This window comes from Rhinatrema bivittatum, chromosome 13 (assembly GCF_901001135.1).
Source record: "Rhinatrema bivittatum chromosome 13, aRhiBiv1.1, whole genome shotgun sequence".
Lineage (NCBI taxonomy): Eukaryota > Metazoa > Chordata > Amphibia > Gymnophiona > Rhinatrematidae > Rhinatrema > Rhinatrema bivittatum.
In genome coordinates this window covers 58,487,022-58,503,302 of record NC_042627.1, presented here as the reverse complement: position 1 = coordinate 58,503,302, position 16,281 = coordinate 58,487,022, and the positions used below count along the sequence as shown (strand labels likewise).

Genomic DNA, 16,281 nt, shown 5'->3' with positions numbered 1-16,281 from the left:
CAGAAGAAAAGTGATCTATTTAAAAAGTAGATGATGATAGGATAGTTACCTTGTAAGTATACAAATCTAAATATATTTTACTATAATTAATAATAAAAAATAGAAGTTTCTTAGCTTCAAACCTTTCAGGATATTGTTTTCTAAACATTTTTCTCTGTTAAAATCTGTGAATTGTTCAAAATATAATCAAGCTATTACAAGAATATATAGAGTTACTTGTAGAGTTATTTTATTGTTGTATTAGAGCTGTATATTGTTTTATATTTGCATGTATTTTGCTGGCATTGTTCCTCACCTTGGGTATTCTTATGGAAAGGCAAATTAAAAGAACTTTAAATTAATGCATAACAAAGCTTACCTTAAAGATGAAATGTAAAATAGGCCCAAATACAGTTGCCATAATCATGATGCACATGACAATTGCAGTAAAAGTTATTTACTACAGATAATATTACTAAAATTTTCTATTTACAGCATTTACTTTGTGCTGAAAAATCCAAGCATAATACTGTACATTTTTTTTGTTAGCAGAATGAAAACGAGCATCCCTGATAACTTGCTGCAAAGTAAAGTATTACTTAATAAACTGGTATGATTTTATATTTTTATCCAATTACAAGTTCCTGTAGTTTTCAATTCATCAAGTTGTTTTTAAAAATAGCTACCATGATAGCAAATAGAAAACATGAATTAAAAACCTAATTAAACTGAATGGCATCGTAAATATATATTTTTGTATTAATTTAATTTTATGTAGTTCGCAAGAGTTTTTATATGCACTTGCCATTTAATGAACATTTGTTATTGCATGGCATATGCTGATTTTGCTATTGCGTTTGATATGCTTGTTATGCTTCTTTGTAATTTATGTATTGTATTGAATTATTTTGTAAGCCGCTTTGGACAGTCTTGTTCAACTGAAAAGGTGGGGATATTAAGGGTAAAATAGAAATAACCTTAACTCATCTAAAAGGAGACTACTACTATGCTCTTTAACATACTGGAGGTAATTTTCAAAAGGATTATGAGCATAAATTAGCATATATTGTATAATTTTCAAAAGACTCCTTACACACGTTAAACTCAGTTTTAAGGATGTAAATCCTTTTGAAAATTACCCCATAGTAATACTAATTATATAACCAAAAAATAAAAAGGCTGCAATTACAGTACCTGGAATCTTAAACGTAAGATCTAAGTGACTGAAACACAAGTCTTTTTAATATGTCTTTAGTATCAGCAACCATCATACACCAAACGTTTTGTGATTTCTGCAGCTGAATCCTCCAGGAGGAAAAGTCCATAAATCATTATTAAGGTGAATTTGCAGAAATTCACAGCTTATGCTTGGGATAAGCAGCTTGGGATCCTTGGCCACTGTTGGATGGAAACAGGATACCGGGAATGATGGACCTTTGGTCTGACCCAATATAGCAAGCCTTATGTTCTTATTTGGACCCCATAAGTTACAATTCAGAATGCCTGTGAAAGGAATCTGTTAATCTTTTCTTTCCACAAAAGACCCTACTTCCTTCTAATAGATGTAAAACCAGAGCACTGTCATCATGGAGCCTAAGCATTAGATGTCAATTAATTAATCGGTGTTCATGTTAATGCCCACATTTAACATACGTTAATGTGGGATTACCTAGCACCCAGGTACAATGCATATTATTTCCATGTATGTAAGCAGTACCACAACCCATACAAAAACTGTACCATCCCTTACATTTCAATACGGCGTTTAATAACTTTTTCCAGCTCTAATCACGTAGAACCAGGGATCGTTGCCCAAACCCGACATCCAGTTTGTAGCCCTCACAGCCTGGATGTTGAGGGAGATATAATTTGATTCCTCAGTTTCTCCGATAAGGTGTCTCAAATCCTTCTGGCTTCTAGAAAGAAATCCATCATGAGATATTATGGCTTTAAATGGAGGTGTGAAGGCAAGGGCCTAGATCCCTACTGTTGCCCCAAACAAAAATTGCTTGAATATTTACTACATCTTTTGGAGTCTGGCCTTAAAAACAGCTCTGTTAGGGTTCGCATTAGTACAGTTGACATCATCAACATGTGGCAGCAGATCCCATGTTTCTACAGCCTGTAGTTGTCAAATTTGTGTGCAGCTTGCTTCATTTGTGGTCTCCCATCAGTTTAAACATGGTTCTTACCGAGCTGATGAAAGCTCCTTTGAGTCTTTACACTCTGTGGGCTCAATACCAGAACTGGAAGGTTGCTTTTTGGTGGCAGTCATTTCAACCTGTAGAGTCTTTGATGCCAGCCTCGGTAGTCACTTGTCCACTTTATACCAAATTTCATCATAATAGGCTGATACTTTGCATGCATCCTATGTTCCTGCCTAAGATGGTGTCAGATTTCCACCTTAACCAATTATACTGCCAACATTTTGCCTGAGGCTGCGTGTGCATAAATGTGAAAAGGCTATTCATTCCTTGAGTTGCAATAGAGCTGTTGCCTTCTACATAGAAAGCCCACCCAAGTTTTGTTTCTTTTCACCCCAACAAACCTGGAAATGCAGTGACAAAGTGCACCATTTCTAATTGGATAGCAGATTTTATCTCCTTCTGTCATGCTCAGGCAGACACCAGCATGTCAAGGCCCATAATGTTAGAACCAGGGTGGCATATTTCACCCATCTGCAATCTACCTTCACGGAGGAGAATTGCACAGCTGCAATGTGCAGTTTGGATGCAGCCTCCTGGCACGATCATAGGTTTCAACAGTCTGTTTCCCTCAGGCTTTCTGAGGGACAGAGCCTAATTCCATCTTTCCTAGGGCCATTGTTACAATTTTTCAGGTTGTCTTTCCTCTTGTTTAAAATAATAACTTGGATAAGGGCCCATCAAAAATGATGGGGAAAAGGGTGTTTACAAGTTGACAAGACCTCCCTCTGTCCTTGCAAATTACCATTTTATCTGTAGTTGAACATATGGCACTCTGTTACACAGCATGCTTACTTTGCCAATTGCATATATATATATATATATATATATATACACACACTGTAAGGAAATGCATGCACTTCTCCCAGTGGGCAAAAATACAGAGACTGGGCAATGTTCAGAAGGGTGTTTTCATGTGTAAACATATTTTTACCTGAGGGAAATGCACACAAAATTGCTGTCTTTATGTGCCCCTTAAGAAAAGTTTTTTTTTATAGTATTGCATTTTCAAGTAAAGTTATTAAGGAACAGTTTTTGATAGGATACTAAGATGGTAACTTTTAATCAAGCGCACATGTGGGCACATTCGTCTGCTCACTGCCAGGGATGCGGCCATTTTATAACACATGCACGCACACTTAAAACCCCGCCATTCAGTTTGTTTGCCTTTATCTTATTACTTACACATCTTCCATAGCAGAAGTAAAGTATTTCAATGTCCCGCCCATACCCACGCCCCGCCCCTTTTTGGTACTTTTCATTTATGTACACAGTGGGAGACAAGCGCGTATGCAGGCAGCTTTTAAAATCCGCTCAGCGCGCGCTGGCCTAACTTGGCAGTTACCCATGTTTCTATTAAGGGTAGTAACTGCCTCTCCATTGAGGTTACCCCAAAGCCTTTTGTTAAGGGTAGTGATATTAACAACCAAAACCAAGCAACTGTCAAACCCATAACAAAATTACCGCTAGCAAAATTTTTACAGGGTGAGCAGGCTTCTTCGTAATTCAGACAATGCTGTTTGAATACACATTGCTTTTGCACTTGGATGTAGAAGCAGTCCTGTGCTTTTTCCCCTAATGTCTGCATATCAATACCCCGGACCATAAAAGTCAGGGCCCAGCACTGGCTGTCGTCTGAATCCAATTCCCCTTTACCCCATCCCCCTACCCCGTGCCATCAAAGCGGAGAGCAATGTTGAGATTGTATCAAAAATCATGTAAGCTAATTGGTTGAGGGTTGTGTTCCCCATGCTTTCTGCCGCTCCTTGCCTCCTTTTCTTCATTCCACCTCCAGCCTTTAAGGATCCACAGTGTTTATCCCATGCCTTTTTAATTTGTTTACTGCTTTCATCTTTACCTTTTAGGTAACTGAAGGTCTCTCCCCTCACCTCCTCTCTTCCAGGTTGTACATATTCAGATTCTTCAGCCTCTCCTCACAAGTCTTCCAATACAGACCCCACGCCATTTTGGTCGCCCTTCTTTGGACCGCACCTCCATCCTGTCTCTATCCTTTTTGAGATATGGGCTCCAGAACTTAACACAATACTTCGTGTGAGGCCTCACCAAGGAACTCTACAATGGCATTATTATCTCATTTTCTTACTGACTCTTCCTCTCTCTGTGCAGCTCAGCATTCTTCTGCCTTTAGCTATCGCCTTGTCACAATGCTTTTCCACCTTCAGATAGCCAGACTCTAACATCCAAGGTCCCTCTCCCAGTCCATGCACATCAGTCTCCCTCCCCCCATCACATACGGCTTACTACATGCCAGATGAATGACTCTGCACTTCTTGGCATCGAATCCCAGTGGCCAAATTTTCGACCAAGATTTTCTAGATCACTTTTCATTCTCTCTACTCCTGCAGGCATCTTCACTCTGTTGCAGATCTTCGTATCATCCGTAAATAAACTATCTTCTATCCCTTCTACAATGTCGCTCACAAAGATATTGAACAGAACCGGCCCCAAAACCAATCCCTGTGGCACTCCACTTAACACCATTCTCTCTTCAAAGTAGGTTCCATTTACTGACGTTGTCTCCTGTCAGTCTCATGATCAGGCTGATGCAATACCATGCACGCAGGCTAGTACACAGGTTGACACGCGTCCATAACCCCTGATGCAATAAGGGGATTAGCGCTTCCAAACCAGCGCGTAGCTAATAGCGCTTATCACATGTAAATGCCAGGTTGATGAGCCTCTTAGCTATTACCCCCTTATGTAAAAAATAAATGTGTGCCTGATGTGCACATTTTTACTCTCAAACATTAACGCCAGCCCCGGAGCTGGCGTTAAGTCTTGAGGAGCCCCAAAGGTTAAAAGAAAAGCAGAAAATACTGCTTTTCTGTAGTTCCTCTGACTTAATATTGTGGAGGAACCTAAAAAAGGAGTAATGTAAAAAAAAAAGAAAAAAAAAAAGTCTTGCTGGCGGTCAGGTTAGGAAAACGGACACTTGTAAAATTGTCTGCTTTCCTAACCTGCGCACATCCACTTCTCCTTGATGCCCGATGCTATGGATGCGCTAGGGGCGCACAATTTATCCCTAGCGTGTCCTTTTTAGCGCAGCTGCTCATTTGCCTAATGCATCGAGTGCATAGGAGAGATGATTGCGTGCATGTTAAAAAAAAAATTGCGTTCACTTTGGATGTACATTTTTAGTGTTACAGCATTGCATCGGCCTGAATGCTCTTAGACCTATCCTAGCTCTCTCTTCCTTTCCATTTCTAATTCAGTTTAGTTACTCACAATGTCCTGTGTCCTGAGCAGCTCAAGGAAAGTATCCCTCTGGGTTTGCAGACAGGATCTTCTGAGCTCGGTGGCAAGTTCTCTTGGGCACGGTTTGTCTTCCTGGTCCAGATAAGTTCCTACCCCAATTGAAATACCCTTTTCTCTTTTGTTATGTTACTAATACGTTTTGAAAGTCTTTCTGGGTAAGAATTTCTGCCCAACTCCTGCTACTCCACCCCTGTAACCCTGGAGGAGGATCACAGTCACATCCTTTGTCTGTCTCTTCACTCTGGAGCAGCCCCAGACTCAGGAAAGTCGGGCGTTTTATAACCTACTCCTAGGCTAAGCTCACAGAGGCTGTAACCCTACTGTCTGTCAGTCAAAGAGATGCATGAAGCACTCTCTGACCAACAGATGACCCCCTTTTTTGCTAGAACCTTCTCACTTCCTCTAGCAATTCTGGCAGCTTTGCCTTCCCTGAGGGGGGGAAAGTTCACGTTACTTCCAGTACATTCGAATACATTATCTCCTTTACACTCTGTGGCATAGGGGTGCCACATCAACCCGAATCGTTTGTATTACCAGAATCCCAATATTCCATTACAGCCTTAATTTGAATAGTTACATTATTTTCCCCCTAGCTAATACCATCTAGGTACTGCCCCATCTTAACAAGGTTACTTTATTTATCGTGTTGATATGCCGCTACATCACAAAGTTGAAAGCGGTTCTCAGTAAAAAAACTCATAATTAAAGAACACAAATATAAAATAAACATGTACATCAGACCAATGGCATCATTATCTTGAGAGTTTATGAAACTCTAAAGAAAGTTGTGCAGGACGGAAAGTTTCATTCAGCTTAACGTATATTGCTGTGTTGAAGATTTGTATCAAATACATTATCTGCGGCCAAATATTCGTAATGCTTTAAGCATTAATCTTTTTCCCTTTTTAAAAATGACACATGTTAAATGCCCGGCTGTTGCTAAAGTCATCTAGATAGAGAAACGAAGTTTTTTTGGGAGAGGGGGACCCAGCCAATCCCCTCCCGCCTTGCCTATGGATGCAGGCAACTTAAATCCAGTTCTGCTGCTCCCAGTGATGCATTTAGTTTGGAGGGGTGGTGGATGGATGGGGAGAGTTGGGGAAGAGAGATAAGGAGGGGCCAGAGGTAAGTTCATAGATCTGTTCTTGGTTTGAATGTTGGGAGAGGCCTGGACCAGCAGGCCCTCTTTTCTATCACTGGAGTGTGGGTGGGGAGCTCGAGCTGCCGAACCTGAATAATTTTGCAAGCCTAACTAGCAATAGTCAAAGATAGCGGGTTAGTTTCCAAAGTTATCTGGCTACATGTAGCCAGAAAACTTTGAGTATATTCAATGGGATGTTTATCCCGCTAACTTTATTTATTTGCTTTTTTATACCGACATTCAATTCAAAATATCACACCGGTTTACATTGAAACAAATTGTCAACAAATATTATTGAAGACTTAATACAGTATAACAGTTGAAAAACAGCGTGTGGAATAAGGAAAAAAAAAAAACAACTAATAATTATCAATAAATTAAACATAGAACTATATAAGATAATAAGCTAACATTATGAAACCAAAATTCAGTATCTCATCGATAATAAAAGGAACAAAACCGTGTATAAGGGGAAGAAATCTATCGAGTTTATTGGGGGAAAGCTTTGATAAAAAGCCATGTTTTAAGGTTTTTTCTAAAGGTGGATGTGGAGGGTTCAGTCCTTTAGTGGTGGTGGTGGATGTGAGTTCCATAGAGTAGGACCAATTATAGAGGGGGCTCGATTTATAGTAGCTGTTTTGAGCATTTTGTTGCTGTAGGGAATAGAGAGTAAACCAGTATCTGTAGAACGAAGATTTCTAGTAGAAATACAATGATAAAGTGGTTTTTGTAACCAAGATGAGTCATCATCGTACAATGCTTTATGAATAAGCATAAGTATCTTATATTGTGATCTAAAAGCGATGGGAAGCCAATGTAATTGGTGCAAAATTGGAGAGATGTGTTCAAATTTTCTGCAATTTGATAGGGATCTAGCGGCAGCATTTTGAAGCAGTTGAAGTGGCTTAATTGTGGAAGCAGGCAATCCTGTTAAGATGGAGTTGCAATGGTCTAATTTTGCAAAAATTAAGGCTTGTAGTACTGTTCTAAAGTCATATAAGTAATCAATTTTTTAAAATACTGGTTTCAGCATGCTCTGTCGCATCTTATATTCCACAAAATTACCTATTAGTATACAGAATTCAGCTTTAGTCAAATTCTCCTAACTTCATAAAAAATTGAAATTCCTAGCTATGACGCCATCCATAAATCCAGCAGATTAAGTAAAAGAGTGAGGGCATTTTCCTAGTGCTGTGCTTTCCTCATCAGACTGGTTAAACTTTATGATACTCAGTCTAGCTTGGCCTCTCCAATTTATATTTTTGCAAGCTTTGTAAAAATTATATGACTTTCTCATAAGGTCATGCCCATTAACATGCCATTCAGAGGACCTACACTTGAGAACATCTGTCAGTTGAAATGGAGAGGCTGGAGGACTCATGCCATGCACTTTATTGTTGAAACAGCTCCTAGTAATGTTGCAATTCTAAGTCTGATGGATGAGCCTTTGCTTTTTATTTGACTTGAACAAAACTAACTCCAGTTGATTCCAAGAGAAAATTTGAACATTATAAACTCTACAACATGGAAACATTTTACTTGGTTTCACCATACATATATGTTTAACACAATGGAACAAAAAGAGGAGAACGAGGATGATGAAAGAAAAAATGCACAAAAGAAATAAAAAAAACCTGAACATAAAATAAAGTTTTATAGGCCATCCCAGTACATCTGAAAAAGTTAGGGGGGGGGGGGAAGGATCATTGTTCTTGGTTTTATGGAACCAGCGCCAGTTTTAGATACATGTGTTACATTATTCCCGTCTTCCTTCTGTGAAATCATTGTGGGTTTTCAGAAAGCTAGGCTTTAAACAGACTTTAAATATAACCAAAGCTTTAAAGCTTCAAAACGAGCTTTCCTAGAGAGTGCAAACCAAATCCGATTCTCAGCACCCCATGCAGAGATTTTCTGTAGGTCTCATTATAGGAAGAAATGCTGCTTCAAAGTAGAGTAGTAGGCCAAAACATTTGCTCTTTTGGAAAGGACAGAAAGAAACAGAACAAACATTAGTAGAAAATAATTTTTAAATACTTGTGGGCTTTGTTGCCAAATCCCTGAGGAGGAAATTCATGAAATTCTGAAAAGAGATGGCAGTCCATCTTTTTTAAATTGGTCACAGTGCGGAGTTTTAGATTTAAAGCAACATCATCATCAAGGTTATTCAGAGTATCAGTATGCCTGTTTCTTGGTTCTGTTGCCTCACTTCATCGCATTCTTTGGTCTCCTAATATATTTTCTTATGTTTGTGCACATTTTTTAAGTAAAATTAACACCAAAATGTCTGGGGGTAAAGTGGGGTTAAATCTCTTTTCTTAAGACCGCCTTTCACTTCTTGATGTTGTACATTAACCACTTTGATGACTATCGCGCAAGTTGTACTTACCTGTGCTGTACTTTCCATCTTGATGTGCCGTATGACTGTCCTAGACTTCCTGAGTTGGTGCATCATGCTCCCTCTCTAGCTATTTTCAAATCCAGTCTAAAAACTCAACTTTTTTCAGGCTGCTTTTAAATCTTAACTCCCTTCTCTACGATAAATACACTTCCCATAGACTCTTGTTTGTCCATGGCGCAAGGACTGTCTCTTATATATATCTGTACAACACTGTGAGGTAGATCTTAAAAAGTACGCTGGATTTTACAAGATACGCGCATAGCCGCACGTATCTTATAAAATCCGGGGTCGGCGCGCGCAAGGCTGCGCAAAATCAGCAGCCTGCACGCGCCGAGCCGTGCAGGCTGCCTCCGTTCCCTCTGAGGCCGCTCCGAAATCGGAGCGGCCTCAGAGGGAGCTTTCCTTCCGTGTCCCCCCACCTTCCCCTATCTAACCAACCCCCCAGCCCTACCTAAATCCCCCCCCCCCTACCTAAATCCCCCCCTACCTTTGTTGTTCAAGTTACGCCTGCCGCCTCGGCATCCCCCGCCGAGGCTGCAGGCCGCAGTGCCGGGGGACTCGGGACCACCCTCCCGGCCCGCCCCCGAACGTTGCCACACTCCAGACCCGCCTCGGACTGCCCCCTGACCCCCGGACATGCCCCCGGACACGCCCCCCCCATACACGCCCCCTCCCGCCCCTTTTACGAAACCTTGGGACTTACGCGCGCCGGCGGCCTATGCAAAATAGGCGGGCCGGCGCGCAAGCCTTTTAAAATCTACCCCTGTGCGTTCAGCACTATTTAGCTGGATAAGTGGGACTTACGTGGCTAAGTAGCAGCCTCTGAATATGCGCCCATGTTCAGCAGCAGCCATTTAGCCATACAAGTCCTTTATACGCCTAAAATGTACACACAAAAAACGTGGGCATCCATTGGGTGGATTGTGGGCAGAGCAAGTCAGACGTATAATTTATTCTCCTAACTGCCGATATTCAGAGTTAACAAAAACAACTGATCTCACTAGATCAAATGAAGATGTGTGACAGAATTTATTTTAAATTGGACAGAATGAGCATCATATTGCACTGTATGATAAGTTTCAGCAGGGCTCGAAGTGCTGCCCTTTTAAAGTGCTTGGGTTTTAATCAGTCATTCTGAATTTGTGTAACACACATTCACAAAGCTATGTGCGATACAACCTTCCCTTTGTGCCTAACTCAAAAAAGCACTTATCTATAAAGTTGCTTCCAAAAGTGTTAGGGGTGATGTTTAAAGAGGTTCCACTGCCTTATAGTTGAAATGCCCGACATTGCAATGTTTCGGAAGATCTAATTTCTTCCTTCTTCAGGGGAACACAAACTACATATGAAATCAGTAGAGCCCCCAAATAGTCATTTGGGGAACAGATAAAGTGCTGTGCCAACTATGTTTAAAGTTCCACAGGAGAGAATTGTGTTAGATGTCTAAGGGCCTCATTTCCAATATCGCATTGGTAACGCATTAGGGGGCGTTACCAATGCAAATGAGGCTTCTTTCGTGCAGTGGGGAAACATCGCGTGCGGCGATGTTTTCGCCATTCGCGAAAACATTAGCACCGCACACGATGTTTTCCCAGTGTGCGATGATTCTTTCAGGAATTTATCGCAGTGCACGATATTTGCCGGTTTTTCGGGGTGGGGATTAGGTATGAGCGTCGGGGGTTGGGGGCCACTTTCGCATTCCACATGAGACCTATGGACAGAACAGTGGTCTCTAGTGCAGATTTGCTGGCCGTCGGAGTGAGGACGCTCACTCCAAGAAGTGGTTTGGGCAACGTTCTCTCTACCTAGCTTGATGGACACTCTACCTGGGCAACAACATGCTAGGTGGAGAGAATGTTGCCCAAATCTCCTCTTGGAGTGAGCGTCCTCACTCCGACGGCCAGCAAATCTGCACTAGAGACCACTGTTCTGTCCGTAGGTCTCATGTGGAATGCGAAAGTGGCCCCCAACCCCCGACGCTCATACCTAATCCCCACCCCGAGTTAGTAGGTAGCCCTCCCATAGGGATTCAAATACCTATGTAGGGCATAGGCACTATAGTAAGTCTGTCTCTCTCTCTCTCTCTCTCTCTCTCTCTCTCTCTCTCTCTCTCTCTCTCTCTCTCTCTCTCTCTCCCCCCCCCCCCAGAGCGATAATCGTTTTCTGGCCCGTAGCGCAGTCCATAACGCAAATTTGAGGTTGTAGTTATTAGCCGCGCTAACACTGCGGCTGTTTCGCCGCACACGATACACAGGTTCCCGCTTTACATATGCTCCACCCCAACTCCGCCCCCTGAATACCAAATTACTAATTTGCATTCGCAAATCTGTTAACGCGATTTGCGAATTTATCGCACGCGGTAAAGTGTTTGGAAAATGAGGCCCTAAGTCCGATGAATTGACTGTTGGGTAGAAAGCTGTCCAACAGCTTTCATTTGATCTAGTGAGATCAGTTGTTTTTGTTGTTTAGATTATTCATCAGAGTGAGTGAGTGAGTGTGTGTGTGTGTGTGTGTGTGTGTGGGTCAGTCAGTGAGAAGATAGTTTATGTGGCCCTACCTCCCCAATCCACGACAATCTCAGGGTGATTGGAAATAAATAGTCCCAGGTATGGTGAGCAGGAGATTTTTTTAATCCTTATTAGCGTTAATTATTGGGTGTAACTTTGTCTGTTTTGAAATATTTTATTGTTTTTTTTGGGGAAATATTAAGGCGCGGCACCAGGTCAGTGCACGAGCACTGCTGATAACCCGACACCACGCCTGGAGCGAGGGAAGGGGAGAGCGCGGCCTTTACCCATGGTGCATCGGTGTCATCATTGCCACATGATAATACCGCCAACGCACCGTCAGCCCTCTCCCTCGTCAGCGCGGGCATTCGCGGCGAGGGCTGTGAAGCCCTGGAGGGAAGGGCAGTAGGGGATGGCTCATTGAAGCCTTCTGGCCGTCCCGAGGGGGGCGGGGCAGCAACGTGGGGAACTATCTGGATGGTGCGCCCTGGCTCTGGCCCTTTTGGCTCCCACTCCCTGCGCTGCTGCCTTCACTGTAAAACCTACCCACCCCCACCCCCCTTTATTTTTTTTAACGAGAGAGCTATTTGGCTAGTCAGACTTGTTGTTAGTAAGAGTTGTTTGTATAATGTCCTCTTGTCGCAGCGGGGCAGGGGTAACCGAGCCGGGGGAGGGGGGGGGGCCCCCACCAGTTTTAGGCAGTGCACAGCACTTGATGTACCCTACTTCGATGCAATGGGGGGGGGGGGCTGTCTGTCGCCAGGGCCTGTTGGCCCTGGTGCAGCGGCAGACCGGATGCCCCCACCATCCTTCGATCGAGAGGTCACCTTGCTTGAACGAGATGGGTGACCGGGACGCCCTGGAAATGGTTACCTCCCGGAAGGCAGGGCCTTGCTTGGTTGAGGTGGGCCCCCTGCACCGAAAGGGGGCGCTCTGACAGCTTGTCTGTGTTATGGCTCAGGTACATATTTGTGCTTGTACATTGTTATTGTTGTAATAAAGCTGCGGCCAATTTACTCCACATCTGGTCTCTATGGAGAATGTACTGCTGTCGCATTCCCCGCCCCTTCTACTACCGACAGATGGTTGCGGCTGCCCGAGGTAAAACAATTTTAAATTATTGAAATATTTAATTGGTGTTTGGGAAATATTGGAACAAATTTATGCAACTTCTTTAAATTATTGGATGTTCCTTGGCTGTTTTGACATTTATTTCTTTTTATTAGTTTGTTTTAATATTATGAATCTCTTGATTTTATTGCTTGGTGTTTTGTAAGGAATGATGATGTTTCTGTTTTTCTGTTGTTGCACCGCACAATACAGTTGGGCTTGTGGTTTCCAGCACAGTTTTTGTCAGCCCGTTTCTATTTTCTATTTTATGGTCTTTCTAGTCTGTATTTGGTTGGGGGGGGGGTCTGTATTTTACAAGACCAGTTCTTGTGTAACTTTAAATCTTGCTGTGAAAATGATGGTATTTATCACAGTTTTTTATAACATTAAATAGAAATGAGGAAGAAATGACCTTAAATACGTTTGCTCTTTATTAATTTCACTTGCATGCAAAAAATGGTTTTGAATGTTCTTGTAGAAAATATTTTTTCATTCACATATTTTATTGTTGTTAGTAGATTAGATGATTACTTTAAATAAGGGATGGACTTAGCTAATGTTCCTTTTAAGTATTGAGTGCTATGAGCATAAAATTGATAGGCTTTTTCCATCAAAGAAAGTTATAACAAGTGCGCGCGACTGCGCGCACATGTTATAAAATCAGGCATAGATTTGTTCGCGCCGGGTTGCACGAACAAATCTACACCCGTGTGTATTTTTTAAGATCTGGCCCATTGTTTGCATCCCATTTATGTCCTAGGTGACATGCAGAGCAGGGAAATGCTGATTCATTTCAGGAGGAGGAAGCTGGGATTCAGTCAAATGTTCCCTATTAGAGGGAGGTATATAGCGGGGTAAGAAAAGTCCACGCATTTCAAGGCCTGGAAATCTGCTGGAGCACACTGCAGGCAAATAAGCCTGGATCTGCTGCAGAGACCGGCTTACTTCTGATTAGAAAATGGAGCAGGAAGCAGAGACGGGATCTTCCTAAATTGAAGAAAAAAAACCCAGCAGCCAAAAAGTAGAAAGGCATGCCGAGGGGAGCTCTCATCGCATGAGTTTAAACTGCTATTAATTTTATGTCTTTTACTGCGGCAAGTTCCTCAGACTACTGCAGGTTTTGAACTGCTGTATGATTCAACTGTGCTAAATCTAATTTAGATTGTGCCATTGTTGTACCTTGCTAGGAGCACTTGTTTGGATGGGCGACTTAGAAATGTAACTAAGAATAAATAAAGAGCTATGAAGTACACTGTAGTCTGCATGGCTGCCAGTTGCTTGGCTCTGTGCTGTATGGACAGAGTAAATTCCACCGAAGCAGCCCATGAGGACTGTCCCAGCAGACAGAGCCTGAGCTCACACTGAGTGAGCCTTAAGCCAGGAAAGGCTGCCCAACGTCTGTTACAAGCCTTTAACCGGTGCAGCTTGAGTTTGCTGCCTTCTCTGTACTGGTCCCCAGCACCTGGAAGGCTATCACAACCTCCAGGAGCTTCATCATACGTCTTTTTTTGTGGCAATCAATCCCGCGTTTGCCCATCTTTTCTCATGTAATGGTTCCTGGTAATTAAGCCTCTTGCATTTGGCTGTGAGCTAGTACAAGGAAAACATTTCTCATTGTTATGTTCCATTGTGTAACAAAGCTTAAATAATGTTTTTACATGACATTCCTGGTGACTGCAGATCCCATGTATGTGTGGTGAAATGCTAAAAACAGCAGGTATTTTTAAACCTTTTTAAAATTTTCCTCTGTTTATTAGTCGTTTCCTATCAATTAAGCCTTCTAGGTTGCGCACTTGTGAAGACTAGCATATGTCTCAGATGCAGCAAACCAGGTGCCAAAAACATGATCTCTCTTTTATCCTTCCCTGTACTGTGAAAGTAGTCATAAATGAGAATCTAGTCAATGACAGAAAGCTCATAAAAGCCTTAACTTTGCAAAATTCCTAAGTAGGCAGAAATGGCTTCTTATCGGCATATGTTTGACCTGCAGCATTTCATGTCATACTGCAAAAAAGATATTTAGGCCAGCTAGGGCATATCGTTCTGTGCTGAAACCCATAAGCTAAGACTAATTTAGGCGGATATAATGCTGTTTGTACACATTTTTTATTTATACAATTTTTATTCTGCTTTTCAACACTTCAAAGCAGATTACATTCAGGTACTGTAAGTATTTCCCTATCCCCCAAAGGGCGTACAATCGGGGACGATAACTTTCAAACCAGTGTGCGGTACACATTTGCACGCATGCATTGGCCCACGCCCAGGGACGCGGCTCTTTTATAGCTTGCACGCACATATGCGCACATGTAATAAAATCTGGCACATGTGAACACGGCCAGGCTATTTTAAGTGGGTGCATAAATCCCAGCCCTACCGCATAGGAAAGGAGATTTTAAAAGAGGCAAGCGCCCATGCCATTTCCAGTTTAACCAGTTTGCCCACCAGCAGCTACCTCCTCCAACCTTCCCTGGTTTGATAACCTTTCACGCTCTCCCCGGTTACCCCAGACCCTTTAAACCCCTCAGAAATGGTTCGATCCTTTTATTTTATGACTTCCACATCATCCACAGCAGAAGTCATGCGGCAGGGGACCTCGGCACACGCCAGGACACACAAGTATTTCTGCGTGCAGCTCTTGGCCACGCCCTGCCCAAACCATGCCCACTCCCTGCCCCTTTTTGGAAATATTTGAGATGTGTGCCGCGGCATTTACGCACGCATATGAGTTCTTTTGAAAAATACTGTTGGCGCGTATAAGCCCAACTTCTTCGGACATCCCCTGATTGATGCACATGCTGGGCTTTTAAAATTGACCTTTGCACCTGAGGAGACAGAAGGTAAAGTGACTCGCCTTAATATCGTATCCTTCAGGTTATATCCAATAACTATATTGTAAGTACACTTTTTACCTGTCTCTATGTGAAAAGTGTAGTTACAATGTAAATTGCAATGAATTTTGACCTATCAAGGTCCAAAATTAATGTGTAGGCAGAGTGGCTCCAAAGCCTGGCTTGAAATGGACCTCAGTAGGGAAACTTATTAACATTAATCCCATTAATGAATGGAATTCTCAAATACAGTTTTCATTATGCATACAACCTCTGTTTAAGTAAGAGACAAGTTCAAAATGTCTCAGCTGATGCCCAGATTTCTTGTGTGCTAAGTTCTCCATATTTGCCATCAGGATAGCAATCCAAACAATCCATTCAACTTAAACTGCTGAGCCATTTCGCCCTGGTGTACTTATGACCTCACCTGAAACTGTAACATTTCAGTTATTTGTATTTAACATATTCAGCTAAGCATCAAAAATCTGTCCTAAACCAGTTTCTCATGTGTTTTTTTTTTTTTCTTATTTTACTAGAAAGACGCAACATTTTTCAGAAAAATACTCAAGGAAGTTACAATAGACCCAGAAGACACGGATGAAGAATTCTCTTAAAGGAGTAGCATTGGCTACTTACAATAAATAATACTGACAGAGCAATTAAAAAAAAACCTAAGAAAAGTTACATTTTAATACATTCACTGTTACAACAGCAATGTCTCCTAAAACATGATTCCTCTTATAATGTAAAACTCAAGTAGCCCAGTATGTTGTAGAACTCGAGAAATATTCACCAGCCTTTTAAGACAATAAAGGCAAACCATCTTATTTAAGAT

General features: G+C 41.9%; 1 protein-coding gene across 1 annotated transcript in view; it reads left to right on the top strand.

Annotated features, from left to right (window-relative positions):
- Positions 1–16,278, top strand: part of FAM227B (family with sequence similarity 227 member B) — a 338,878-nt gene extending 322,600 nt beyond the window's left edge. Inside the window, exons 11-12 of the mRNA XM_029574531.1 lie at positions 529–589; positions 15,983–16,278. Of these exons, the coding sequence (XP_029430391.1) occupies positions 529–589; positions 15,983–16,060 (139 nt within the window). The 3' untranslated portion in view covers positions 16,061–16,278. The remainder of the gene's footprint in view (positions 1–528; positions 590–15,982) is intronic.
- Positions 16,279–16,281: the final 3 nt, after the last annotated feature.